Source organism: Kwoniella dejecticola, chromosome 10 (genome assembly GCF_000512565.2).
Source record: "Kwoniella dejecticola CBS 10117 chromosome 10, complete sequence".
Taxonomy (NCBI): Eukaryota; Fungi; Basidiomycota; class Tremellomycetes; order Tremellales; family Cryptococcaceae; genus Kwoniella; species Kwoniella dejecticola.
The window spans coordinates 828988-854127 of record NC_089310.1 but is presented as its reverse complement, the minus strand read 5'-3'; the positions used below and the strand labels follow the sequence as shown (position 1 = coordinate 854127).

Below are 25140 nucleotides of genomic sequence, written 5' to 3'. Positions count from 1 at the left end.
AGGTCCAATGCACCTGACTGAGCGCTCTTGTACACATTGACCACGCTGCGGTCGCAGTACGTCCTCAATACTATTTACCTCTGGGATATCAGACTACGAGGACGTCTCGGACTCGACACCCGTAGAGTGGACTTGGCGTGATATCCTCATTATCGGCCAATGAGATGCACACGCATATTGCCTGCTGCAACTTGTGTATCTCGTCTCTTGTTCATGTCCAGTGCACTGTTCTTGCGATCAAGTTGAGATGATGCCTCTGTGCAGCTACTCAGCGTGCTGTACCAGTCCAGACAAAGGAATGCTCCTTCCGTTTGCGCATGCGTATATCGTAGATTTCGCTGTACCGCAAATTTGAGGATCGTACTTTGAGGATTTTGTCTCTCAGAGGGATCGCCTCACAATGTGAGACTATGCTCATTTTCGAGTCCATATCTCGATCCATATCCAAACCTTACAATGGTCTCATTGGGCTACTTACTGCAAAGATCTATTCATTAGCAATCCATGACGGACAGCATCGATGCCACCCATGTCTTCCGGCCATGAAGTACAGTGATCTGAGATTCATGGTGGACACTCTCTTGACTTTCCGTGTACGACGACGGAGGGGACACACATCTGAACGATACATTACAGTAGATTACACTGAACCCTGTAGGACTGAACTTCCAATGCGATGCGATTGGTCTTCACTCGATGCACTGCGGGGAGCAGACGGGACCCGGTACTTATACGGAATACAAGAATTCAATTCCGCCAACGTCGTCTCGTCAGAGCAGGATATACGTTTTGAGCATCGCACATCCACATCTATGACCAGATATATAAGACCTCAAAACACCCCAAACTTTCATCTACGGCCATAGAATCCAGAAAGCACCGGGTCCCGTCTGCTCCCCGCAGTTAAGTTGGATATCGCTCGGTTAGTACCAAGGTGGGGGACCACTTGGGAATCCCGGGTGCTGTAGTTTTTGTCTTTTCGTGCTTACGACTGTTGATTGATCACATTTGAGAAGAAGAAGAAAACCACGATATGTAGGTTTATGAGATTGCTTTTTGCGATAACGATAAGGAGATTTTTGATGCAAAGGACGGCACGGAGTTCATTCAGGGGGATTTGTGTGTAGAAAACATACACACACACACACACAGCGATCATAGCGTTCAAGAATAATCTCCGAGATTGGCAGCGTTGCCAGACGTCAGCATGTGTCGTGCTATGCTATACCATAGACATCAGCGCTTAGCGCTGCTTTAGACAGGATCATCGGGCAGTTGAGATTGTCATCCTTGGCAATCCCGCAGTCTGCATGAGATCAACAAGTCCGCGAACTGTGCTTCCTGTAAGCTAGAGGGCAACTTACTGCACTGGGATCATTGGCTGACGCAGAGTTCTTTCGACTCTGATGAGAGGGAGATCATGAATGATCCATACCGAGTCTGTCTAGGATTCGGAGGCTAAGCCATGCGTAAGTGTGAGCGTGAGCTCTCTCGGGGCTGCCATTTCCCAAACGCAGAAAGAAGTTCGCGTCTCCCAGTCATCGCTGTCGAGGGGGGGGCGTTATGGAGAATCCTCATGGATCCGAAGCCCGTTGGGATCTCCTTTGCACCATGTGCCGTTCTTTGGATCACGATCCGTCCGCAAAGACTGATTTGCGGAACAAGGATACCCTCTCATGGGTGTCTATGACGCTGAGCCAAGCCGTGAAATACGACGAGGCCAGGCTTTGGTTATTCGAATCACGTCATATACTAATGGAACATTCCGCTCTCTATCAAGTCATTTAACCATCGAATGTGACCGACAGTCCGTTGTTCGGCTTACAAAATGTCAAACATCTCATGCAGTTATGAAAAGGCTTCAGCAAAAATCAAATCAGCTAAGCTGTACAATCATGCGAGAGCGTCGTAGCTCCTCTGCTGGATAAAGTCGCATCACATCATACAGCAAGTCAACACTGATGACGTCGTTCATTTGTGTTCCAACTTCCTGTCCAGAGCTTGAGTTTACAATTACCAGGATGACATGATTCATGACACATCACTCCGCATCTGAGCACACAGAGCGGAAGCTGTATGCATCTCAAGGTGGTGTTCAATGATCATATCGCGCTGTCGAGGTGAAAGCCCCTAAAAGCGGGTCGTGGATACACGGCATTCATGCCCCGGCATGACATCACGTTCAATGTTGTCCTTTTGTGGAGGTGTGACTTACCATCTGCAGTGTCACGATGTAACGATTTCAGTACAGAGGCGAAAGTCGCTCCGAAGGTACAGTATATGTGGTCATCAGTACATTAGTAGTGAGGCAGGGAGCGAACCTCAGTTCGCACACAGCCCGGGATTCCAGGCGTCAGTTAACCTGCCATTTGTTCGATATGTTGGACTTGCCCTAGAGACGTCGTACTGGTCGCAATCCACTTACATACAGGAAGACGGCTATGAAATGACCGTGATTCAACGAATCAAAGTGGATACGGTAGAAAGTACTCGCTGCTATCAGTGCGCAGTGCCTGCCACTCACCCCCCCAATACGGGCGACCTCAGGAGATCATTCAACCTTGCTGCGCTATTCCTCCAAGATGATACGACGTAAGACAATACGACGTGACAAAACGACGTTTGCAGATTGCTTGGAACGTACAGCTGGCGCTAATATTGCTTGATCGTAAGCTGATTATGAGGTAGATGCATTTCATGTTTTGATACAAACACGACAAACGCTGTATTTTGGCTCCTTTCAGGTTAACGTTCTCACATTCACCTCGTCAAATTGGGATGACTTTCCACACGAGTCGACAGCCAAGATCTACATTTTCCAGATCCTACACAGATCTCCAGCTTCCAAAACGAGCGGCGCCAGATCCCCATGATCTAATTCCATCATCCACGATCCCCCATTCTCATACTGCGTCGTCCTCTGTTGTCCCTTCGTATCCGGTCCGCCACCTATGCAAACGACAACTTGTCCCTGTTGATCAGGTTTAGACGGCCTCAGGTACTCCGCAGGGATATCTTCAATGATATCACCGCTGTCGAGGGAAATACAATGGCAAGACTCTCCGTTGATCTGATCATATCCGAATTTCTTGCCGTCGTGCGCACCTCTCTGGAAATGCAGAGGCGACCGCGTATTAGGTTTCAAGGAAGGTCCAACTTCCACAATAACATTTCGGAAATCCAATGCCCAATCCCAAGGTAATCCGCCAACACCTCCATTTGTGGCGCCTCCACCGTACGGCGTGGGTGCTCCGAACGGCGTAGGTGCGCCATAAGGTGTAGGACCGCCCATACCTGGTGTAGGTGCTGAGAGCGCAGCGCCAGGTGTCGGGGCCGCGTATGTTGGTGGACCACCGTATGGGGTCGGAGCGGTGAATGGTGTCGGGGCGGAATAGGGGTTTGAAGGTGCTGCAGGGGTAGGTGCGGAGTATATACCGGGAGTTGAACCGCCATAAGGTGTAGGAGCGGTTATTGGGCCGTTATTCTACGCAAGTCGAAATTATCAGCGATGATCAAGGACAAATAAGCATAAAGTCTGAGATCTGCTCACCCTCGAGCCACCGGCATCAAGATTCGAGCCGTACATCGAGCTAGCAGGAGCAGGTGTCCTGCCACCAGAAGGTCCAGCATTACTATAAGGATTGGGAGTTTTCCCTCCTGCACCAGCGCCGGCGCCCCAGGCGGGAGTCCGGCCACCATCAAATCCAGGCGCAGGCGTCTTGCCACCACTTCCAGCCCATCCTGGAGTCTTACCGCCAGCACCACCCCATCCTGGTGCTGGGGTTTTCCCATCTGCACCCCAGCCTGGAGCAGGTGTTCGACCACCAGCAGCAGCTCCCGTAGCATATGGGTTCGGTGTTTTGCCGCCGATACCCTATCATGAATATGCCAGCATCAGCCGACTTCCTGAAGTCTACAACGCTGGGCTTTGCACTCACACCTGCAGCGTAGGGATTGGGCGTTCGACCGAATTGTCCGGGAGCTGGCGTCCGGCCGCCCAGTCCACCTGGAGTTTGTCCACCCTGCGAGATCGAAAGATTATCAGCAACCCATAGAATTGCACAGGGCGCTCAAGACGGACGAGCAGACTCACATTCATCGGTGCACCACTGTAAGGGTTCACATCGTATCCACCAGCAGCTGGACCTCTTCCGTATCCACCAGGTCCTGCACCAGCTTCCAGAGGATATGTCGCACCTGTCTTTTGACTAAAGGAATTGTATCATCAGCTGCAAATTTGGGTCCGTCAGGAAATAGAACAGAACGCACTCCTTCCTCTTGAGGGATGTTAATGCGATAGTCAATGTCTTGTTGTTGGTTTTTAATTCCACTCTCGCATTGTCGCCCTGGATATCCCTGATTGTACCCATCAAACCTTTACTCGTTCCCTTGGTGACCACCACAAGCGTATTTATCAGTCTGTTGCGGTTAAAGTTGGTAGCGGGAGGTGGCATGAGGGAAGCACCACCATAGGGTAGTTGTTGGTTCAAAGCAGGGTTCATCTTGCCCAAATCGCTAACTGCTGATTTAGGTGTGACTGATATCAACGATTGAGCGCGAGCGACGAAGACTCCGTTGTTCTCGGTCAGATCCCGATTGTGGAGGAAAACGAATAACGATCGGAAGATGTTGATAACCTCTCCTTGACGATTCTGAATATCCGTTTACGTTAGCTCTCGGGACATCGGCGCTTGGTATACAGCTGACTCACTTCGCCCTCCGTTTCTTTCATGTTATCTCCAACTTTCATATCGTTGCCTTGAGAATCGGTGGCAACGGCAAATCGCTTGTTGTCCCTCCTCAAGGTAACTTGATCCGGCGTAACACTCCTGGCAGCGCCGTTCTGATCAAGGACACGTAGTAACGATCCTTCTACTTTAGTCACAACAGCGGCAGTAGTCGAGCTAGGCATTTTTGTCAGCTTGAATGGCTTGCTCTGGAGGACTTGTTCGCGACTCACTCGAGCATGACCAGATCGTGCTGATCGTACAAGCCGGTTGTCTTGGTAGTGTTAGATGTGTCCGCGGCCTTCCTAATATCTTTCGAGAACACTTTAATCTGTCAAGAAAGCGTAATCAGCGATGTCCCTCAAGCGATGTACTCTATACATACCTCCTGTTCTCCTTGATCGGACATCAAAGTCACCACATCACCCTTCACTTCGACTACCATACCCGTAGCATTCTGGTTCTTGCCTGCGAGAACCTTGACATGTTCTCCAACATCGAATCGCTTTCTAACACTTCTAGAGGGGACTTCGATGATTTGATCGTGTACTTCTCCTCCAACAGCTTTGATCGCTATGACGTCCTGAGTAACGGTCGCCACTCGACCATACAAGCCGGTCTGTTCACCTTCGTAGACTTCAACTTGATCTCCAGGTAACAGGACCGAAACAGTCAAGTTCTTGTTCGCATCGGCAATAGCTGACAGGTCAAATTTAGCGGTAGATTGATCGTCCCCTGAGAACCTCGAGATTTCTTCTAATGTCGGGTTCACATTTTCAGATTCAATAACGGCGATCTTGACATCTTTGACACAGAATCCATCTATGTACTCGTCATTGTCGAAGAAATAGCTTCCTTGTGCACCTTGCCTGACACTCTGTCGACCGTATATCTTCCTGACGTCGTCATACGAGAACAGCCTTGAGGGGGGTTTGATGGATGATGCTCCGAGGGCTTTCCCGGTCGCGGCTCTTTCCTTTCGCTTTTCCCGGGGTGTCAAATCGATACGTGGGATAAACTTGATTCCTACGACTCCACTTGTGATCTGATCTGTATCAACCACCTGTGCTAAATCACCAGTATGTTTCCCCCTCTTCATCCTGATCCACATTCCGGGGGCGAGATTGACGTCCTTCTTCTTGATCTTCAACAACGGAGCCATTTCCTCAATCGGAACTAAGGACACACCCTTGGATGCGAATATGCCGACAATACCACTTATAGCTGCGCTGACAGCGGCGGATTGTCGAGCCTCGAGGAAGATCATACCGGTCAAGGAGTCTCGGAAGAACACCGATATCACCTCGATAGGGTTGGCCGAGTATTGCTGTGAGAAGACTTTTCGGAAGATTGATGCACAAATAGCAGCTTCTCGACCGGTCTTCATGAACCATTAGCGCATGACTTGACGCTCGTGGGAAGAAAATCTAGACTCACTTTGACGAAAACTCTCCATAAACTAGGATCATTCACACCAGGCATCAATAATCGCTGAGGCACAGCATCGCTATCTCCGTTATATCGCGCTGCGGCTGTCCTCGCGTGACGCTCCTTCAACCTCTGCACTATGTCCTGCACGTCTTCCTCTTCGTTTCTGCCGAACGATCGATCTAGTCGCCTATGTTGGTAGTCGTTTTGGGCAGCTCCTTCTTCAGGCGCTTCGTCGATAAATTCGGCGACTGTTCAATGTGTGGACAATCAGCTAGGAAGACATAGAGACAATTTCGACTCGAAAAGCTGACCATCCCCATAATCATTGTCTTCATCTTCTTCTTCGTCCTCATCATCTACCTCAGCTTCGACATCCAAGAATCTGTATCTCTTTTGCTTTCTCCGACGCTAGAGTTGATTTCGCGAGGGTCAGTCTAAATTCAATCAACAGCCTACACAAAAGCTGACCTTGCGCCGCCTTTCACCTGTATTTCCATGATCAGCTCGAACCTCTTTATCAGGACATATTGCTGCAAGACATACCGCCATTCTCCTCGTCGTCTTCGTCTTCATCCTCATCCTCGTTCTCATCTTCATCTTCATCACCATCCTCGTCCTTGTCTTCGTCGATGTCTTCCGCCTTCTCGTTATCTTCTTTGGTATCTACAGCCGCTTCGGCGTCCTGAAGAAACTGAGTCAGCAATAGCAGTCGTTCCATCTTTCACTAGGAGCTACACATACATCTTCTTCCTCTGTGAGCAGCCAAGTCAAGGGACATCAAGTGTTAGCTCTAACACATTTTGCCGTGTGCACTTTCGCAAGGCAAGACTGACCATCAGGATCAACAATACGCGGCTGCACTCGTTCCGTGTCAGCTCGTTGTATTGCTCGATGTTATTGAAGTAGTGCTCACCCTTTTCTTCGTGGTCGGCCGCTCATCTCGCTCATCCTCCGACTTTGGCTCAATGGGAGAAGTGACGTCTTCCACGTCCGACATCGTTCTAGTTCGTTCTCGCGCCTTGTTCTAGGAGGACTATTGGGTTCTGCACAGTCGGTTGACAGTCCAAAGATCGTTTTTCCCGGGTATATGGTAGGGGTGAAGAGAAGAAAGAAGTCTACCTTGTTCTTCGTATAATGTAGTATGGTAGCTCATGCTTCAAGTCAATCCGGTTAAACATCAAGAAGGACAAGGTGGCTATGGTGGACATGTCATACGGGATAAAACCCAGTAAATTCATTTACCGGATATTCCTTCCCCTTCATTAAGAGCACGCGCGTGATTTCTCAACATTACCCAAGCGCACTCACTGTACGTTGATATTCATTCGCGTCAATCAACTTGCTCGATCATCGCCCCTTCTCACTTGACTTATTATGAGTCGAGCAAACTAGCAACATGTCAACGAGAAGACAAGATGAGAACACCATAGTCGCCACTTCGCGAAGAGGGATAGCTCACACGTTGGCATCCGCAAATAAGATCAGGTCGTCCAAGGAGAATGTCCTCTCATCGACTAAGGCGGTCGGTAAATCCAGTACTTCGGCGGTACTCGGCGAACGAGACGATACGAAGTCAAGGTTGAAGAAGAAGGAGATTGAAGGGAAGGGGGATGAGAAAAATTTGAGAACGTGTGAGTGTGCTGACCTGCTCGGAGCGCCACGAGTACGAGCTGGACTGATGATGAGATGAGATAATCAGTCACCAAGCCTTCTGAGAAAGGTAAGATCCCATCGAATGCAACAACGACCACTGCCCGAAGAGCTCTCTCGACCAAGTCGACCAGTGCCCAGCTCCAGACGACGGTCTCAAGTCGAGGGATCGCAGCTACAAAAACACCTGGGACCAGACTCAAGGCAAAATTAATATCGACCCCAACTCAGACGCCTCGGACGAAGAGGACCTTGAATATTTATACTCCTGGACCATCTATCAAAGCCAAAGACAGTACCAATGATATCAAGCCCAACACCAAGTCGAAGCTCCAACCCCGCATAGCAGAAGACTCGGAGGATATAGACGAGGTAGATGATGTGGAGTACATGCCTCCTCCGATCAAAGGTAAGCTATACTCCTCTTGTGTCTTTATCTGCGACTGTGTCTATCAGAGGAAATTAGCGAGGTAGGTCAATAGCTGACAAACCTTTTCCAAAATCCAAATTTGATTTCTTCAATCTGCATCTGTCCGATGCATGTCTAAATCCAATAGAGCTAGAATATACTTCACATTTTGCGATGCCGATTCATGGGAACGACAAGGACACCGACCTCGATCTGCTACGCGCCGATGGTGATACCAATGCCAATATGAGCGAGGAGCCCGCGCCGTTCTCCTTAGACAACATGGGCTTCGACTCTCTTGACGAAGAAGTTCATCCCAACTTCGACCTCGACCTCGACCTCGATGTCGATGTCGATCTCAAGCTCAATGATCAAGACGATCTCGTACTGGATATATGAGTCGCTGTGTAACGACTTACTGTATTCGTAAACATAAAGCAAAAGCAATTGAGAAAGAATTGTCATCAGTACATGATTCACCTTACTGTGATCGTCCTTCACCTTCTCCTTCTCTCTCTTGTGAACACCCTTCACACGTTGTACCTGACCTATGTCTTAACTCGTATTCGTTCCTGTGGGTTGCCATTGTTGTACTTTATCACTTCTCAACGGTGTCCTTTTTACGATAAATATAACGATAACGATAACGATGACGATGACGATCTAAAAGGTGATGACAATGACAGCATCGATGACAACACGATAATGCATGTGATGTAATATATAAAGTATCTCTTCTCTCTCTTGTATGTTCTGTTCACGCCACAATGTGCTGGGATGTACGAGTCTACGAGTAATGTATTCGTAAAAGTACGAGACGAGATGGGACGGTGCGATACAGAAACATCAATATCTATCAAATCACTAAACCAATCAATCCAAACCCAACCTCTCTGACTTTCAACGTATTCGCCAAGGTATCTCTCCCTTCTCCCTTTCCCCTGACGTATATATCTTCATAATCGTATAAGGTGTGTCATCTTTGCTCGTCCTCGAATAAAGTCGATCATCGGGGATTAACCTTGACCCTTTCTTCCCTTGATCATAAATCATACCAATTCACGTTCAATTTCCTTCATCACCAAGATGAGTCAACGCTATCCTTCTTTTCTTCTTAGGCTGTCCTGGTGCTTGTTGGGCTTGTCCAGTCTGTTCCTGTCCCTGTCCCTGTCCTTGCTGATTTTGCTGCTGATTCTGAATCTCATTGTTCCCCTCTGGTAGATTATCACCACCAACAACAGCCGTCGCCGACGAATGCGATCTTTTCAACGAATGACTATCTTCCACTCCCAACCCTAGACCCATCGTCGAACTTTCCGACGCAGACACAGACGCAGTCCTGTTCCTGAATGTGAAATCCCCTTCATCCGATGGGGTAGGTAAGACACCTTCCAACAACGTCGAATTCGTACTTAAGCTTGCCACACTTCCCGTTCCAGATTGTCCAGATGGTCCAGATGGGATCGGCAGGAATACCGGTGCAGCCGGCACACTAGGCATAAAGCTTGACGAAGCTGTAGATCCTTCTCTGTCGCTCCTTGATGCTGATGCAAATGAAGCTGGAGCAGGGGAATGTCTTTGTCCTTGACCAGCTACGCTCACAGCTGGTGATTGCGGCGTCGGGGTCGGAGTCGCATTTGCTGATGATGCCTCTCTGTAACTGAGTGGAGTCGGCATGTGTGTCGCGGAACCGCTCGAACCGTGAGAATGCGATTGAGCTATAGCGCTCAGCTGTTTGTGATGTTGTTGAGTCGGATGCACGGTTCCAAGTTCTGTAAGGTCGAACACTACGATCGAGCAGTATCCATCGGAGGAGGAAAGCATCAATGTTTGACCGTCAGGCGACCTAGACAGGACAGAATGAGCAACTTTAGTCACATGGGACTCCGATAAGCATACGAGCAGGACATACCAGGCTATATCTGTGAATCCTGCATAATGTAAACCCCTGAATATTGCTATAGGCCCAGCTTGTTGAGTATCATACAGCAATACCGAGTCCTGGCATGCTACCGCATACAGCAACCTATAAGGCAACGCAAATACACTGCCAAGAGGTTTCTCCTTCTCCTTCTCCTTGTCGTCCTTGCCAGGCGGCGGAGGAGGGGGCATCGATAGACTGACATGCACAGGTGAAGGGTCACTCCTGTCCAACGTGATATGTTTCGGTTCATTCACGGTATTCGTACTTGATGAAGTCCGCAAATCATAGAATATGGGCGAGAAACGTATGGCGACCGCGGTCGTCTTGTGACCTGGTAAATGGGCGATCGGTGGCCTTGCTAAATTCGCTCTCGAATATATATAAACCGTAGGTTTACCATTATCGACGTTTCTGGGTTTTGGTACCGAATTACTAGTCGATGGACCAGCTGCAGAATCTCGATCAAGGGTGTCCTGAGACAAAGAACGAGTCGATAGCATTGGGGATCCCTTGAATATTTGGTCTTCGATCTGACCGGCAGGGGTCAGTAGGAGACTACCGTCGGGTGAGAATGACAACCTTCGGAAGAAACGCGTCACCCCTTCTTCGCCGTATAGACGTTGCATTATCGCTTGGGTAGATGTAGGTGGAGCCCGAATGGCCGGTAGAGGTGGAATAGGTGATGGCGATCGACCTCGGCCTGGAAAAGCGGCCGCGCTAAGCGATGGTGATGCAGCGGCCTGGGAGCCGGAGAAGGAGGACCTTCTTGATCCTGGTCGATTTGATGTGGAAGGCGGATTCATTGCGGTTGGCTGTGGCGTCGAAGGCACAGAGGGATTGGGTGTCGCAGGTGCTCCTGAAACAGACCCGTGATGCACAGACGGTGTATATTCTGGGTGTTCAGATGTGGTAGTGATGACGGAACCGGTTTCAGATGTTGTTGAGGCCCTTCGAGCGAGATTGGGACGAGCGCCAGATGGGAAAGATGGTGTACGTGAGTGTCGGACCTCCATTCGGGTTGCTCGAGATAACGGATGGACATCAGGGATGTTGTTACGAATGGTAAAGGTGTTGACGTGAACGGATCTGTTGTCTTGTCAGTTGGGAGGCCTCGTTGGACAATGTCAGGGCTTACCTGTCACTGCTCTGCGTAGCTATGTACTCGTTCAGCGGGTCCCACGAGACACCTTGTACGTTATGAGTATGTTCTCGCAGCGCAAAAACACATTCGCCTACGTTGTAAGCCTTATCAGCTTGCCCGCGTGGCTCCCATCTACATAGATATCGACTGACCAGTAGAAGCTTTCCAGATTGTAGCAGTGTTATCGGTCGACCCAGCTATGAAGAATTCCCCGTCAGGCGACCACGATAAATCGTATACATGTTTAGTCGTCACTCTGCAATTGTCCGTCAGCAAGTATTCTGCAGGATGGGATCGGAATTTCAGCAGCTCACTGTAGCATCTTTTGCAATCTCCAATGTTCTTTATCTTGAACTTCGTCCGGGTTCTCACCGAAGCTGACAACAGGTCGATCGGAAGGTACCCATAAAATCACATTCCCATCTGATCATACTATCATGTCAGCTCACATCCAATCGAAAGAAGAAGGAAGTAATGACGGAGGACTGACCGTCGCCTGCAGAGGCCAAAGTCTGACCATTCGGACTGAATCGTACCACGTTAACAGCCGCCGTATGTTTCGACAACGTAGTGAGGTATTCCACCCTCGGTGGATGGGGGGTGATCTCTTGGCCTGTCAATGCTGTATGTTGCGAAGTCGATATTGATGGGATGTTGGGGTGAATCATCCATAGCTTAAGTCATAGGTCATCTCGTCAGCTCAACAGTATATCCTACTCCACTTCACCCGCTCTCCTGGTCCGTTGGAGTATCATGCTTGCGCGGATCAGGCGGTTGTAGGTGTTGATAGGAGACCACATACTCTGACTTTTGAGTCTCCTCCGGCGGTAGCTAACCTGTACTGCCTACCACCAGCTATCACAGGCGCAGTACCTGAAGTCCCACTTCCACTGGCTCCGTTTCCAGCTTCTTCATTATCCCCTTGACTTGTGGATGTAGACGCCGTTGAGGACGCTAAGAGGCGTTTCAATTGTGCGGAAGGTAGAGATTGAAAATCGCATGAATAGACAGCTTGAGTTTCGTGCCAGCTACAACAGAGTCAGCTCTTATCGCAAACACCTCATTGTGAGACGGAGTCCGTGACAGTAAAAGAGGAGAGAATGAGAAGGGACATACGATATTTCCAGCACCTTAGGCCTCATCTTGCAATCTGTACAGATGCAGTCGCTCTACGGACTATTTAGGGAGATATGAGGTTGCGACAGGTAGTAGAAGCGATTGTTGGCTTGCAGAATATATTTCGTTTTGTAATGAGTCCGAGTTTCTGCTTTGGTCTGCCCTCCAAGAAGAAATTGAATTTGCGTTCTCCCGGGATGGTCGGTATGTTCCTGATCAGACAGACCAAATAGTCAGACGAACAGTGTGTGTACACTTTGATTCTTTCTTGATTCTCGCAGCTTGGCTGATTTAGACGAGACGAGACGAGACGAGACGAGACGAGACCAGTCCTTCAGAAGGATGTTGGGTTGGATGTTGAGGATGAGGTTATATATGTCGAGAGGTTGCGAAGTCGCGAGGTCGCGCGGTGAAGAGATCAAGATGTAGATAGATGAAAGGATGATCGGTGATTGTGTCAATTGTCTAGTCTGACAAAGTAGGAAGGGACGGGGGTGCGGTGCGGTTATATCGGACTCAAGACCGAGCTCGATGATTGAGATAAAGATCTGGACCACAATTATTTGAATCGGTTTGGTTTGATCAAGGGAAGGAGGGGTACAAAGCGAGTCCAGTGATGATGATGATGATGACGATGGAGCACGGATTGAGATCAGACTAAGATGCAAGATAGAAGATAGGGATGTAGCGGGTGGTGGACTTAGGCCAAATTAATGTATGAGTACGTTCAGGTATGGGTAGTAGGTTAGTGTCGTTCTCACACGGGTCAAATGCACCCGCTAAGAGATGGACATCACCGACACCAACGACGCGCCTCAAGGTTACTCGTATCCACCCACGCTAGATGTGGCGTTTAACAGTCAGTGGTAGGCATCCGATCCGATCATGCAGTGCAACGCAGTATCAGAGTATGAGTAAATCATATGCACGACTGGCATCCAAGCCAAAACAAGTCAAGTCGAGCAAAGCACCGCAAGATATCATGAGTATCAAGCACTACATCTAAATCACTGACTACACTACACTACGCTACGCTCATCTCAGCATCCCCTTGTCCCTTCACGTCATCATCATTGTTTCTCCTCTTCTCGCCATTCCCACTCGTTCCCAAATCAGATGTCAGTCCCCCTTCCCTCGCTCTCTTGCCTTTAGTCGGTACTCCCGCATACTTGTCTCTCATCTTCTCGTACTTGATCCTCTGCTCCTTACTTACACTAGGTAACGTCTTGATCGCCGCCTTTCTAAAATGCTCTTCATTCACCACTATATCCTTTTTCTCCTTCTTCCCCAACCCATTCTCTGGCCCATTCCCAATCATGGACATATTCATGTTCATAGTCGGATCACTCTCCAGTGGAACTTCAAATGCACCAAGAGCTTCCAACGCCCCCCTCAGAGCTAAGGTAGCAGCTTCTCTGACTAACGCAGCGATATCCGCACCCGAGAACCCATCGCACGATTCTCCAACTAAGATACCCCTGATCGCGTCCCAAGAAGCCGCGTCGATGGGCGTGCGAGAAGTATGAGTTTTCAGTATCTCGAAACGTTCTTCAGGGGATGGTAAGTCGACATAGAGCAGTTTGTCGAGACGGCCTGGACGGACCATAGCTGGATCTATCATGTCGGGTCGATTGGTAGCTCCAATCACGTAGACTGCTTTTCGGGAATCCAGCCCGTCCAACTCGGTAAGTAGGGTATTGACTACTCTGGCACTGGACTCGGACTGCAAGATACACCAATTCATCAGCTCCTCATGACAAGCCAATGATGCCTTTGGTAATTCGCAAATCGCACGTACCATAGAATCGTCTCGCCTTGGAACCAAAGCATCCAACTCGTCGAAAAAGATGACGCAAGGCGAAGATGCTCGAGCACGCATGAACACCTGTCTAACAGCTTTCTCACTTTCTCCGACGTACTAAGTGATCCCAAAATAAATTCTCAGTCAATACGTACACCGCATACGGGCATCTTACGATCCGAGTCTATTATTGGTTTTGGAACTGGGACACACCTTGTTGAGCAGTTCTGGTCCTTTAACACTGATGAAATTCGCTCTACTCTCATTCGCCACAGCTTTTGCCAAAAGCGTCTTCCCACAACCCGGTGGTCCCCAAAGTAAGACTCCCGACGGCGCATCTATACCGACTGTACTGAACAATTCCGGATGTCGTATAGGCTGGACAATCGCCATATGCAACTCATCTCGAACAGTGGACAAGGCACCAATATCGTTCCATGTAACATCGGGAATCGTTGCAAACCCTTCTCGTTTCGCTGAGGGTTGGACGATCTTGAGTGCTTTCAAGAAATCTTGAGGTTTCAGGTTTATGTTTCCCAGTTGACTCTCGTTCAGTGGATCAGGATGGGATATGAGGAATTTCGCTATGGCCGTTTGACGTATGTCGTCGGGTAATGTCGAGAAGGGCGTATTTGAGTCAGCTATTATCGGGAGAGATTCGTCGATTATCATTTGTTCTATTCCTATACCGTCTGTCTCGGTCTCTGCGATTGGCCCATTGACTGCACTATCTGAGACCGTTGATATATGTGATATTGATGGAGCCGAGCTCATCTCCTCGAATATACGTTTCACAGCTATGACCCCTGCTTCCGTTGTCAAAGCCGTCAGGTCCGCCCCAATGTATCCGGGAGTAGATTTTGCGAGCCAGCGGAAGTCTACGTCGCCTGATAAACGGAGGTTGGAGCATAGTACACGCAAGATCCTGAGTGTGATCAAATCAGATCAGCCAAATCAAAGGTCGGTAAGCAAAGACATCAAGCAGCCGGAGGATGGAGGCTGAAGCGCGAAGAACTCACTCTTCCCGACCTTCTTGACTTGGAACACCCATCTCTATCTCATGGTCGAATCGACCTGCTCTACGTAATGCCGGATCGAGGGAGTCTGGGCGGTTGGTAGCTCCTATAATGACTACTGATTCTTCCGACGTAGCCAGGTCTATATCCCAGCGAGGTAAGGTAAAGTCACGAATCATAGCTCGTGTAGAAAAGTAGGATTAGAGAGTAGGACGTACCGTCCATACAAGTCAATAGCTGGGCGACGATTCTCCTTTCCATTTCTCTTTGGGCAGTCTCCCGTTTGGGCGTTATAGCATCTACTTCGTCTAAGAACAACAGACATGGTGCAATTTTCTATGAAACACATGTCCTTTCATTACTCTGGCTTTTCCTTAGAGACCAAGTTGTGATAGCGGTCGGACATACCTTCGCTTCGTCAAATGTATCCCTTAGAGTCTTCTCTGATTCCCCTGACATCCCAGAAACGATTGACGGCGCAGAGACATTGATGAATGGGAGCCCTAATTCCTATAGCAACGTGAGCATCAGCTTTTGCTCTCATCGGCATCAAGTTTCAAATCGTATCTTGATGTGTATAAGATTGGTAAGGTATTTTGAGGTAGAGGATTCGGGACTGGGGACTGAGGACTCACTCCAGCTAGACATTTAACCAGCTGCGTCTTCCCTCCTCCCGGTACACCATGCAACAACACACCTCGAGGTTTGGGTACACCCGTATACTGATATATCTCGGGATGTAGTAACGGCAGAACGACAATCTCCATCAATTGTGTGATCTGCGATTTGAGACCACCCAGTAAGGAGAGCTTGAGGTTCGGAGGTGCATATTTAGCTTGTAATGATTCTGGATCATTTCGAGGCTTCTTACGCCTAGGTCCGGCGGGGGGTGCGCTTTTCGCTTCGTTATCGAGGGCTTGTTGTTGCTGCTGCTGCTGTTGAGCTGCGGTGGAAGATTCTGCTTGAGGTTGCGATGTTGGAGAAGGTGCATTAGATGAATTGGTAGAAGCGTTGTTGAGCCCGAGGGAACGTTTTACCCTTTTCTTAGGTTGAGAAGAGGAGGAAGGGGAGGAGTTTGACGTAGCCCATGCTGAGGTTATTGATGAGTTCAGTGAAGGTATGCCGCTCATCATGAGCGTTATGATGATCACCACTTCGGGTCCTTTTATGGGAGCGAAATGTATGGTCCTTTGCAGGTTGATCGACAATCGTCAACAACACCTGGAGCGTTTCCTAACTTTTTATCGTCCCTCCACTTCGGGCGGATCTGATTTACAAATGTTACGTAATTGAGTAACTTGGTGCTCGGGATCAGATTGACGCGTATGGTTTACGTCAACCGATGAAATCAATGTCCCCTTGCTGAGATCACCGACCAGCGCGTGTACTTTTAGATGTCATGGAAAATCAAAATAACGCTTGTCTTCTTCATTTCCTTTTCTTTCAACCATACCACCTCTTGATTGCCCGTTCAACTTGGCTATACCTCACTCCACCTGATAATTTGACAAAGCTCTCTACATCAACATGGCCACGCAAGAGCACGATCCCTTTGTCGGCGCGGAGGGCGAGGAAGAAGACTTTGAGTTGATGGCTCCTCTCTTGGTGGCAAAATTACAGGTCAGCCTCTCTCCCTCATTCACGATTAGCGTGTTCCAACTTGACTTCTCACGCTTTGCTGACGCTATGATTGTGCGCCAATAGGAAGCAGGAATATCAGCTCAAGATACCAAGAAACTCTCCGATGCGGGGTATCACACCGTCGAAGCTGTCGCATTCACACCTAAAAAGACATTATGTACGATCAAAGGTATAAGCGAGCAGAAAGCAGATAAGATATTGATGGAAGGTGAGCTAGCTATTGAGGTAAGCCTGTACAAAACCTCATTGAATATCATGTACAGCTTGTAAGATGGTACCTATGGGTTTCACGACTGCTACCGAGATACACAGTCGTCGGTCGGAGTTGGTACACATAACGACGGGATCGACGGGATTAGACACGATATTGGGAGGAGGTATCGAGACTGGAGCTATAACAGAGCTATACGGTATGTCTTGAAAGTATCGTCCGGGGGTCAAGACATTTCAATTAAACATTGTCTTCGTGTAGGTGAATTCAGAACTGGTAAATCACAGATATGCCATACGCTAGCCGTAACATGCCAGGTAAGCAAGTATTTCACGAAGTTCTGGCTTCCGCTGACGACCAAAATTCAGCTTCCCGTGACGATGGGAGGAGGAGAAGGAAAATGCCTGTACATCGACACCGAGGGAACATTCAGACCGGTCAGGATGTTAGCGGTAGCAGAACGATTTGGCTTGAACGGAGAAGAAGTCTTGGACAATATAGCTTACGCCAGAGCGTATAACGCCGACCATCAATTGCAACTCTTAGTGCAGGCCAGTGCTATGATGGCTGAATCAAGGTAGGTCAGCTCCATCGCTCGGGTCTACCTGTTCTAGCAAGTTAGCTGACAGCGGCTTCTCACAGGTTCTCGTTATTAATTGTCGATTCATGTACCTCACTGTATCGAACAGACTTCTCGGGTCGAGGGGAGCTATCAGCTAGGCAAATGCATTTGGCCAAATTCTTAAGGACGCTCATGAGGTTGGCAGATGAGGTGAGCAGCTCTTCGGCTGGTCCTCTACTAATCACAGCTGACGATATCCCGATAGTTTGGTGTTGCAGTGGTAGTGACAAATCAAGTCGTAGCTCAAGTAGATGGCGGTCAATTCGCGGTAGCAGACGCTAAGAAACCTATGTGAGCTGAGTCCCACCAGATGATTGGCGTACACAGCTGACCGTAATTTTCAGTGGTGGAAACATCATGGCTCATGCATCAACGACTCGATTGAATTTACGAAAAGGAAGGGGATCATCGCGAGTGTGCAAAATTGTCGATTCACCTTGTTTACCTGAAGCCGAAGCTATATTCGCGATCAAGTGAGTCGGTTCTCTGCGTGTTTACACCATTAAGTCCTAGCAGTCGCTAACGCATGGGCTTACAGCTCGAACGGTATTGGAGATCCTGAGGAGATGAAGGAGGCTTAAATAAGAGTCAAAGGTTGACTGAGAGCGATTCAGACCTGACAAAGGCACTATATGGAGTTGTGAAGTTGTGGAGTTGTGACGCGAAACATTGTGTGTAATTGTCATCATATATTGTCCTTATGGTAGGCAAGCTGTTTGTATCTATCTATCTGAATCCTATCGTCCTCGTTCATGCATTTTTGGGCCATATTTGAGGATGTGCAGGTGTGAGGAAAATGGGTGTGCCACAATCAGTCGCGTGCAACTGGGTATGCATAAATGGGGGTGAGCGATAAATTACTTCTTAAATGGCAAGTTGGACGCGACAATCTGTCCTCCCTCTAGGATCGCTTCGAGTACTACTGTACTGGTGACTATCTGGTGAATCTGTCATCATCAGTAGCTACGATACCATCATCTCCATCTCGTGTATACACGACTGAGGGCACTCGGAATCCGGGCTTTTTGTACTTCGCCTTCGCTTACTTCTGAGGTCAAGTGTTGATATCTTGGACACCATCTCTCCTCATTTCGCGAATCACCCCGGTCAGCGCTTCTCGACATGAAGCCGGTAGGATCGCTATCGCTGGGGCGCAAGCTGCCTTCAGCTGGATCGCTTTTAGTGGGAATACTAGTGGGACTGCTGGTGGCTTCAGTATGTACTCTCTGTCAACTATGGCAGATATTTTCATCAAACTCTGGTATCTTGGAAGCTGACAGACAGTCATCTACTTCTATCAGCTATTACGAAGAGGAGATGTGAGCTATCTGACAGTCTGTAGGCGACTGAGAACATAGCTGACCTCGTGGGATTGCGTGTGTCATACCTAGTCCGGGACTGAATGGCGTGGAGCAGGATCCAAGAATCTACGACCCAATGCTATAGGCGGTTCCTCTCGATTACAGCGATCGCAAATAACCCTTCCTTCGCTCCAACAGCGTCTGCATATCTTACAGCTCGTCGGCACTCTATCGCCGCATCACACCAAAGAGTGTCTGAGGCATCCTCAACAGATATACGTCGAGCAGGCCAAAGAGCGTTATCTCCCCTTGTTCGGATTCAAGAAATCCTGGTCGTCTAGCGGTAGTTGGTTAGCGCGTCTCTTCGGCGGATCCAAAGACGCTGAACAGCTCTTATCCCCCCACGCCAAGAAGATCGAGAATATCAAGCGGGATTTATCTACTACGCAACACAAATACTTCTTCGCTATCAACTTGTACAACTCGTTCGACGTCATCCCCGATATCTTCGCCACCCTCTTCCGGACGGCCGCGATCCTGGGATACCATAATGTGTTTGTGTCGATCTACGAGAACGGGTCCAACGATCAGACTAAAGCTCTACTGAAGATTTTCGACTCGCTAGCGAGGACGGTGGGACTGAGGATCATTATTAGGACGTCGATGAGGACGAGAGGACAGTTCAATCATCGTATTGAGTATCTGGCGGAGGTGCGAAATGCGGCGATGGTCCCTCTCCATGAACTGAGGGATAATGAAGGGGAGGTCTTCGACTCGATCGTCTTCATGAATGATATCTTACCGTGCGTGGACGATCTACTGGAATTGATCTGGCAATCGAGAAGACAAAATGCCGGTATTACTTGTGCGGCGGATTACATGTACCACGATGATATTGTGAGTCGAGCATCCCTGTTATGTATTCCCAGTCTGGTTGATTAGAGATATGAGAAAAGAAGAGACAAGAGGATGCACATGCTGATGGTCTGATGGACGATCTAGGGAGCCCCAGTGTTCTATGATAATTGGGTAGCAAGAGATATCAACGGAACTGCGCTCGAAAACGCCCCTTTCGAACAGGTATTCCACCATACCGAGTCCAACCATCGATTCCAGAGACACTTGCCTATTCAAGTACAGTCCTGTTGGAACGGAGTAGCTGTCCTGGACCCGGCACCATTCTATCACCCCCCTCACGTCAAATTCAGAATGGCCAAACTCCCAGAAGGGGAATGTTCGGCGTCGGAATGTTCGTTGATCTGTAATGACTACTTCAATGCGGGATACGGACGGATCATCATGGTCCCAAGAGTGAAACTTGCGTACGATAAGAAGGTATACGATATCATCCATCCGGAAAGGAGGAACTTGACTGCTATCAGGGGTTATAAACGGATTGGAGGGTTGCCGGATGACCCGCATACGGATCCGCAAGATAGGAGTTGGTATGGACCTCATGATCGGTTGTTCACCCCCGAAGAGGATGATGAGTTGAATTTCACACCGGGTCCAGAATATGGTATGTTCATCTTCATGTCCATGTCCTGTTCCGTCTTCCCTTACACCCATTGATTGCTTCATGCTTCCGTCCGATTTGGAGCGAGATTTGAGAAGGATTCATGAGCTAATATAAATCCTGGGATTCGTTGTAGTCTGGTGCTGGGGCTGGGATGGAGCAGGAGATCTGGATGGACCGGATGTGGATCCGATCTGGGAACATATGCAACCTAGATCGTACTCGCAAGAAGCTATAGAAGTGAAACATTTCAGAAATATGCCTGGGTGGTAGGGCGATAAGGTAGGCCAGTGAACACCGCGGGACGTAGTCAGCGAGGGGCATGTGGGATACATGGTGGGGTCGGATTGGTGGATGGACGATTTTGGAATATGAGCTCGAGTCACACTCGTAACCGTTTTTATAGATTGATTGATTGGTTGGATGATTGCTTGCTTGGATTTTTGCTTTGTTGACACATATGCATATGGTCATGGCTAGATACACACTAGTCTGTTAATTGGAGTCAGGCATGAACTCAATCGCACCCTGCGCATAGCCACTCATCCAAGCTTGTCGTCAGCTATCAAATCATTGACTTCAGTGTGATCATACCGAGAGCAACTGGTCTCCATCAATCAAAGCACCCTCATGCGCTGTTTTGCCGAATTATTAAGTCGACATGCATGTAGTACAGTATAGTATAGTATAGTATAGTATAGTATAGTATAGTATAGTATACCCAAAGGCCGACCTTTCCTTGGCTTAAGCACTTTCCATACCCAAACCCAAACCCAAACTCGACTCAGCGTCCGATATCGGACTGACTTTTTCCTTTGGCCAACCCCAGAACCTCCTTTCTCTACCTCTATTCCTCTCGTCCCTCGGCAACCTCTCCTCCTTGTCCGCTACGATACCCACGAACTGATCCAGCTGTCTCGGCTTCTTCACCGCCGGCAGATTCGCTGGAGGCGGTTGGTCCGGGCGATACAGGTGAGGGTACGGTAAGTGATTTTGATAGAATTTGACGTATCCAGGTTGAAGAGCATAAAGCGTGAAGTCTTTACCCTGAGCGACGTTTTGGCCAGGTCTGAAGGTTTGGCCCCGTTGTCTGATAATTATCGATCCCGGGGTAACGTATTGGTCTGATCACCGTGATTTTGCATGAGTCAAGACATCAGAATAGCCCTATCTCATCATTGCGCGCTGGACTCACCTCCGAATCGCTTGACACCCAATCGTTTTCCAGAAGAATCTCGTCCGTTTCGTGATCGTCCACCGGCTGCTTTGGAGGCGAAACGGACTTGAGTCGCTAGTGCTGTGATATAGAGCCTATTGTCAGCGCTTCATATTGATTTAAAATCGCGGCAGGCAGCGAAGCAGGAGAGATGTCGGGACTCACTCGAAGGACCGGCAAAAAGCTGCGATCTAAGGTCTGAGAACGTAGAAGAGGCAGCTTGACGAGTGAAGCCGAGCATGTTGATCACCTGGCACTATGATATCGGGTTTGCCAGGCAGACAGTCTATTTATTGTCACGAAGCCTCTGAACGTTGACATCTAGTGAAAAGGTCGAAATGTCGCAGAGTGAGAAACGAAGATCTCGACTTATTTTAAGTGGGACGAGAATTTAAGTTTCACCATGTATCGGCCTCCACTTCGAACGATCCCTTCCTGCTTACACCATCGCACCGTAGAGATACTAGGCTATTTATACCTCATCATTTCCAGAGACGACCACTGTCTGCTTGAAGTGACTCATCTTGCAAATGCGTGCGGGATAGGATGGACGAGTCAATCCTTCACGATGTTGATGCTGAGTTGCGGGCGATTCGGCTGGACGACGGACCGAGATTACAGCCTCTCCGATTAGACAAGATGTTTCTCAGGGCTCGACAATGGCACGCTGCAAATCCCAGGTCATACGCCTCAGAACCGTTATACAGACCACCCAGTCCACCACGATACCCTCCTATCTATCCTCTCCCTCTTCCTCTGGCCCAATCTCGCAGCCCGTCCGCAGATAAGGGGAAAAGCAAGGCGATAGACTCCAGTCAAGAGGGTATATCCCCCTTATCTGCCCTCTTCGAATATCCGGAATTGATACCCCTTGTCCTGGAGAATTTCGATCAGTCTCGTGACCTGGCGAAGATTTCGAGAGTGTGCAAGGAATGGAATAGGATAGCCAGGAGAAAGTTGTATAGCCATATATGGGTCAGACCTTGTATGTCAGCTCACCTTCCGCTGTTTTGTCAACAATGGGTTAGACGAAGCTGATTGATATATACTACAGGGGAAGATGGATGTCATTTCAAAGTGAGTCAGCTGATCCATTTAATGGCCTGACTAAGTTTCTCCGCTGAGTATTCCCCTGCGTATAGCTCGTCCTGCTGTTCGATACGCTGCACCGGCATCCCGAATTGTGCAAAATGGTCAAGCGACTAGGTTAGCTTCCCAAAGGTCTTTGTCGCGGTGAAGCAAGCTGACGGGTGGTATCAGATGTGCGCTTCTTTCCCCTGGCTGCGCGAGGTGAGGAAAGGTCAGATCTGGATGGTCACGTTCAAAAAGCTATAGAGGAGATGGAGAATCTAGAAAGTCTGGTCTGGACCGTGAGTTACCTATTCACATGAAACAGCGCATCTGGGCTGACCGCGTATGACTCCGTAGCGTGATCGGTCACTGAACCCTACCTTAGTCGAACGTATAGCGGATCTGTCTCATCTTCGCTCGTTAGAGATATCAGGCCACTCTTATCGATACTATGATCCAAGTTTAATCGGTACCATGCCGGCATTGGAAGATCTGAGGATAATGATGCCGGACCCGAACTTGAAATCGAAACTTATTGACGCCGTCAACGCTTTATCGGACAGGCCAGTCGGAGGCCTGCGAGGTCTAGGAATAATCTGCCAGGTCAGCTAGTCTACATTGCGTGAGCCCCGTCGCTTGCAGCTGATGATGATGTAGGCTTCGAGTTTGATTGACGATGCTATTCTGAAGACGATCGCTCCGAATCTGAACAAGCTGAAAAGGCTGACCCTATGGGGGTGTACGAGAGTCACAAAAGATGGTGTCTTCGAGATCCTGCACGAGGCTTCGCGGGAGATCGAAGAGCTGTCACTGGACGCCTTACTGCACTCAGTAAGCGTTTCGGCAGTTTCGTCATCCCGCAAACAAGCTTATGTTCCGATTACTTGCAGGGACTGATGGATCTATCGCGAGTCCCGAATCTACCCAATCTTCACACTCTCTCTTTGTCAATGTCAATCCCTCATCGCGATGCTAAAAATCCGACACTGGCTCTTGAAGACCTACCGATTTTACCTGATTTCGAAAGACTAGAATCTTTGCATCTGACATTATCAGGCTCCAACCTCTTCCTCCCGTTAGAGGCATATCAGCCGTTCCAAGCTCAAATACAATCCTCAAAAGTACGCAAATTATCATTGATCAACCTCGTCATAGCCTCAGATACATTGGGTTACATCGTACGCACAAACGTCGATCATCTTGAAGAACTGTACATATCTGTAAATGGGAAGATGACTATCCTCAGTTCAGACGAATTAGTGGAGTACGGTCAAAAGATTAGGATATTACATATCAATGCGCCGGAGAAATGGGGTCCGAATTCAGATGACTTGCAAGTGATAGCGCATAGACTCAAAGGATTGCAGCAGATCGGATCGGGCAATAGGGTATATGAAGTGCATAGAAGATTGCCAGATGACGGTGATGGTGGTGGCGGTGAAGGAGGAGGAGGAGGAGATGGAGAGGAGAGGACGGAGTTGTGCAGATGGAGTAAAAGTTGGATTCCTGGGTATTTCCAAGTTTGGAGGGCGTAGTTCCGATGTAGCGTTATCAGTCCCGTTATGAGTGTACAGTATATATGTTGTAGAAATCTATGTGTTCTAAACAAGAGGACCGATGTATCACACACTCACGCGATCGAGAGCAGGTCGAGTGCGGCAGACGGTTTGACTCGAGATGTCCTAGCCCTAGAGCGAATGATCTTCTGTTGATTGGCTTTGGAAAAGAGGACGAAATGTGTGAAGTGGCCGGCTGACGGACTGTTGTAAGGGCGGATTTAGAGGTGCGCGGGTCGAAATAGATCAGGATGGGGCAAAATAGGGCGAATCGCAATGCGAGGCAGGCGAGAGTGAGAGGGTAAGAGGCGAGGGGCGAGGGGCGAGGGGCGAGGGGCGAGTGAAGCGAGAGTGGGGCGAGAGTGAGCGAGGATGAGGGGGAAAGAGGCGAGAGGGAGAGGATGAGAGGGGTGGGAGGGTGAGAGGGGTGAGAGGGGGTGAGAAGGGGAGAGGGGGAGAGGGGGTGGAGAGGGGCGAAAGAGAGATCGGACCAGGAGGCAGGTGGGACTTCCGGAAGAGGTCGATGCAGGTTCTGACAAACGACGACAGGCACGAGCAAAGGCGAATACAGCGCTCGGCGAAGCTGTCAGAAGCAATGAAGCGGGTTGATCCCATCTACGACCATAGAATCCAGAAAACACCCCATCCCGTCTGCTCTGGGCAGTTAAGCTGGCTATCGCTCGATTAGTACCAAGATTGGGGACAACTTGGGAATCCCGAGTGTTGTAGTTTACTCTTGTTGACTCTTTTTTACCTTTCTGCTCTTCCTTCCCTGATGATGACGGCGGAGA

The 25140-nt window shown here is 48.9% G+C and overlaps 8 protein-coding genes and 2 non-coding genes across 10 annotated transcripts; 6 read left to right on the top strand and 4 right to left on the bottom strand.

The window, feature by feature from the left end:
• The first annotated feature begins 855 nt into the window (after nt 1–855).
• I303_107849 lies at nt 856–970 on the top strand. The gene has a single exon (XR_001936516.2). It is a non-coding gene; the product is annotated as a 5S ribosomal RNA (ribosomal RNA).
• Nucleotides 971–2809: 1839 nt separating this feature from the next.
• On the bottom strand, nt 2810–7155 carry I303_107848 (transcription elongation factor SPT5; the record flags this gene model as incomplete). The annotated part of the gene is made up of 15 exons (XM_018411114.1): nt 2810–3484; nt 3551–3874; nt 3939–4022; nt 4094–4208; nt 4270–4652; nt 4712–4904; nt 4961–5058; nt 5113–6108; nt 6165–6406; nt 6470–6566; nt 6627–6643; nt 6702–6840; nt 6900–6910; nt 6992–7013; nt 7072–7155. 15 exons carry the CDS (start codon nt 7153–7155, stop codon nt 2810–2812), a joined length of 3480 nt encoding a protein of 1159 aa, XP_018259782.1.
• Nucleotides 7156–7554: 399 nt separating this feature from the next.
• On the top strand, nt 7555–8616 carry I303_107847 (uncharacterized protein; the record flags this gene model as incomplete). The annotated part of the gene is made up of 3 exons (XM_018411113.1): nt 7555–7789; nt 7858–8217; nt 8366–8616. The coding sequence occupies 3 exons, from the start codon at nt 7555–7557 to the stop codon at nt 8614–8616; spliced, it is 846 nt and encodes a 281-aa protein (XP_018259781.1).
• Nucleotides 8617–9282: 666 nt separating this feature from the next.
• I303_107846 (uncharacterized protein) lies at nt 9283–12424 on the bottom strand (the record flags this gene model as incomplete). The annotated part of the gene is made up of 8 exons (XM_018411112.1): nt 9283–10063; nt 10130–11227; nt 11277–11373; nt 11435–11538; nt 11597–11705; nt 11773–11956; nt 12085–12310; nt 12399–12424. 8 exons carry the CDS (start codon nt 12422–12424, stop codon nt 9283–9285), a joined length of 2625 nt encoding a protein of 874 aa, XP_018259780.1.
• A 998-nt stretch (nt 12425–13422) lies between these two features.
• On the bottom strand, nt 13423–16345 carry I303_107845 (uncharacterized protein; the record flags this gene model as incomplete). The annotated part of the gene is made up of 7 exons (XM_018411111.1): nt 13423–14121; nt 14197–14316; nt 14413–15124; nt 15219–15357; nt 15434–15551; nt 15624–15725; nt 15851–16345. The coding sequence occupies 7 exons, from the start codon at nt 16343–16345 to the stop codon at nt 13423–13425; spliced, it is 2385 nt and encodes a 794-aa protein (XP_018259779.1).
• Nucleotides 16346–16742: 397 nt separating this feature from the next.
• I303_107844 (DNA repair protein RAD51) lies at nt 16743–18270 on the top strand (the record flags this gene model as incomplete). Its single annotated transcript, XM_018411110.1, has 9 exons — nt 16743–16835; nt 16920–17064; nt 17120–17266; nt 17329–17384; nt 17436–17644; nt 17710–17839; nt 17895–17980; nt 18034–18162; nt 18228–18270. The coding sequence occupies 9 exons, from the start codon at nt 16743–16745 to the stop codon at nt 18268–18270; spliced, it is 1038 nt and encodes a 345-aa protein (XP_018259778.1).
• Nucleotides 18271–18811: 541 nt separating this feature from the next.
• I303_107843 (uncharacterized protein) lies at nt 18812–20779 on the top strand (the record flags this gene model as incomplete). The annotated part of the gene is made up of 5 exons (XM_018411109.1): nt 18812–18904; nt 18991–19008; nt 19081–19887; nt 19993–20509; nt 20643–20779. The coding sequence occupies 5 exons, from the start codon at nt 18812–18814 to the stop codon at nt 20777–20779; spliced, it is 1572 nt and encodes a 523-aa protein (XP_018259777.1).
• Nucleotides 20780–21250: 471 nt separating this feature from the next.
• I303_107842 (mitochondrial 54S ribosomal protein bL27m) lies at nt 21251–21963 on the bottom strand (the record flags this gene model as incomplete). Its single annotated transcript, XM_018411108.1, has 3 exons — nt 21251–21630; nt 21702–21803; nt 21888–21963. The coding sequence occupies 3 exons, from the start codon at nt 21961–21963 to the stop codon at nt 21251–21253; spliced, it is 558 nt and encodes a 185-aa protein (XP_018259776.1).
• A 305-nt stretch (nt 21964–22268) lies between these two features.
• On the top strand, nt 22269–24328 carry I303_107841 (uncharacterized protein; the record flags this gene model as incomplete). Its single annotated transcript, XM_018411107.2, has 7 exons — nt 22269–22707; nt 22777–22799; nt 22865–22928; nt 22983–23092; nt 23151–23396; nt 23451–23624; nt 23684–24328. 7 exons carry the CDS (start codon nt 22269–22271, stop codon nt 24326–24328), a joined length of 1701 nt encoding a protein of 566 aa, XP_018259775.2.
• A 637-nt stretch (nt 24329–24965) lies between these two features.
• Nucleotides 24966–25080, top strand: I303_107840. The gene has a single exon (XR_001936515.2). It is a non-coding gene; the product is annotated as a 5S ribosomal RNA (ribosomal RNA).
• Nucleotides 25081–25140: the final 60 nt, after the last annotated feature.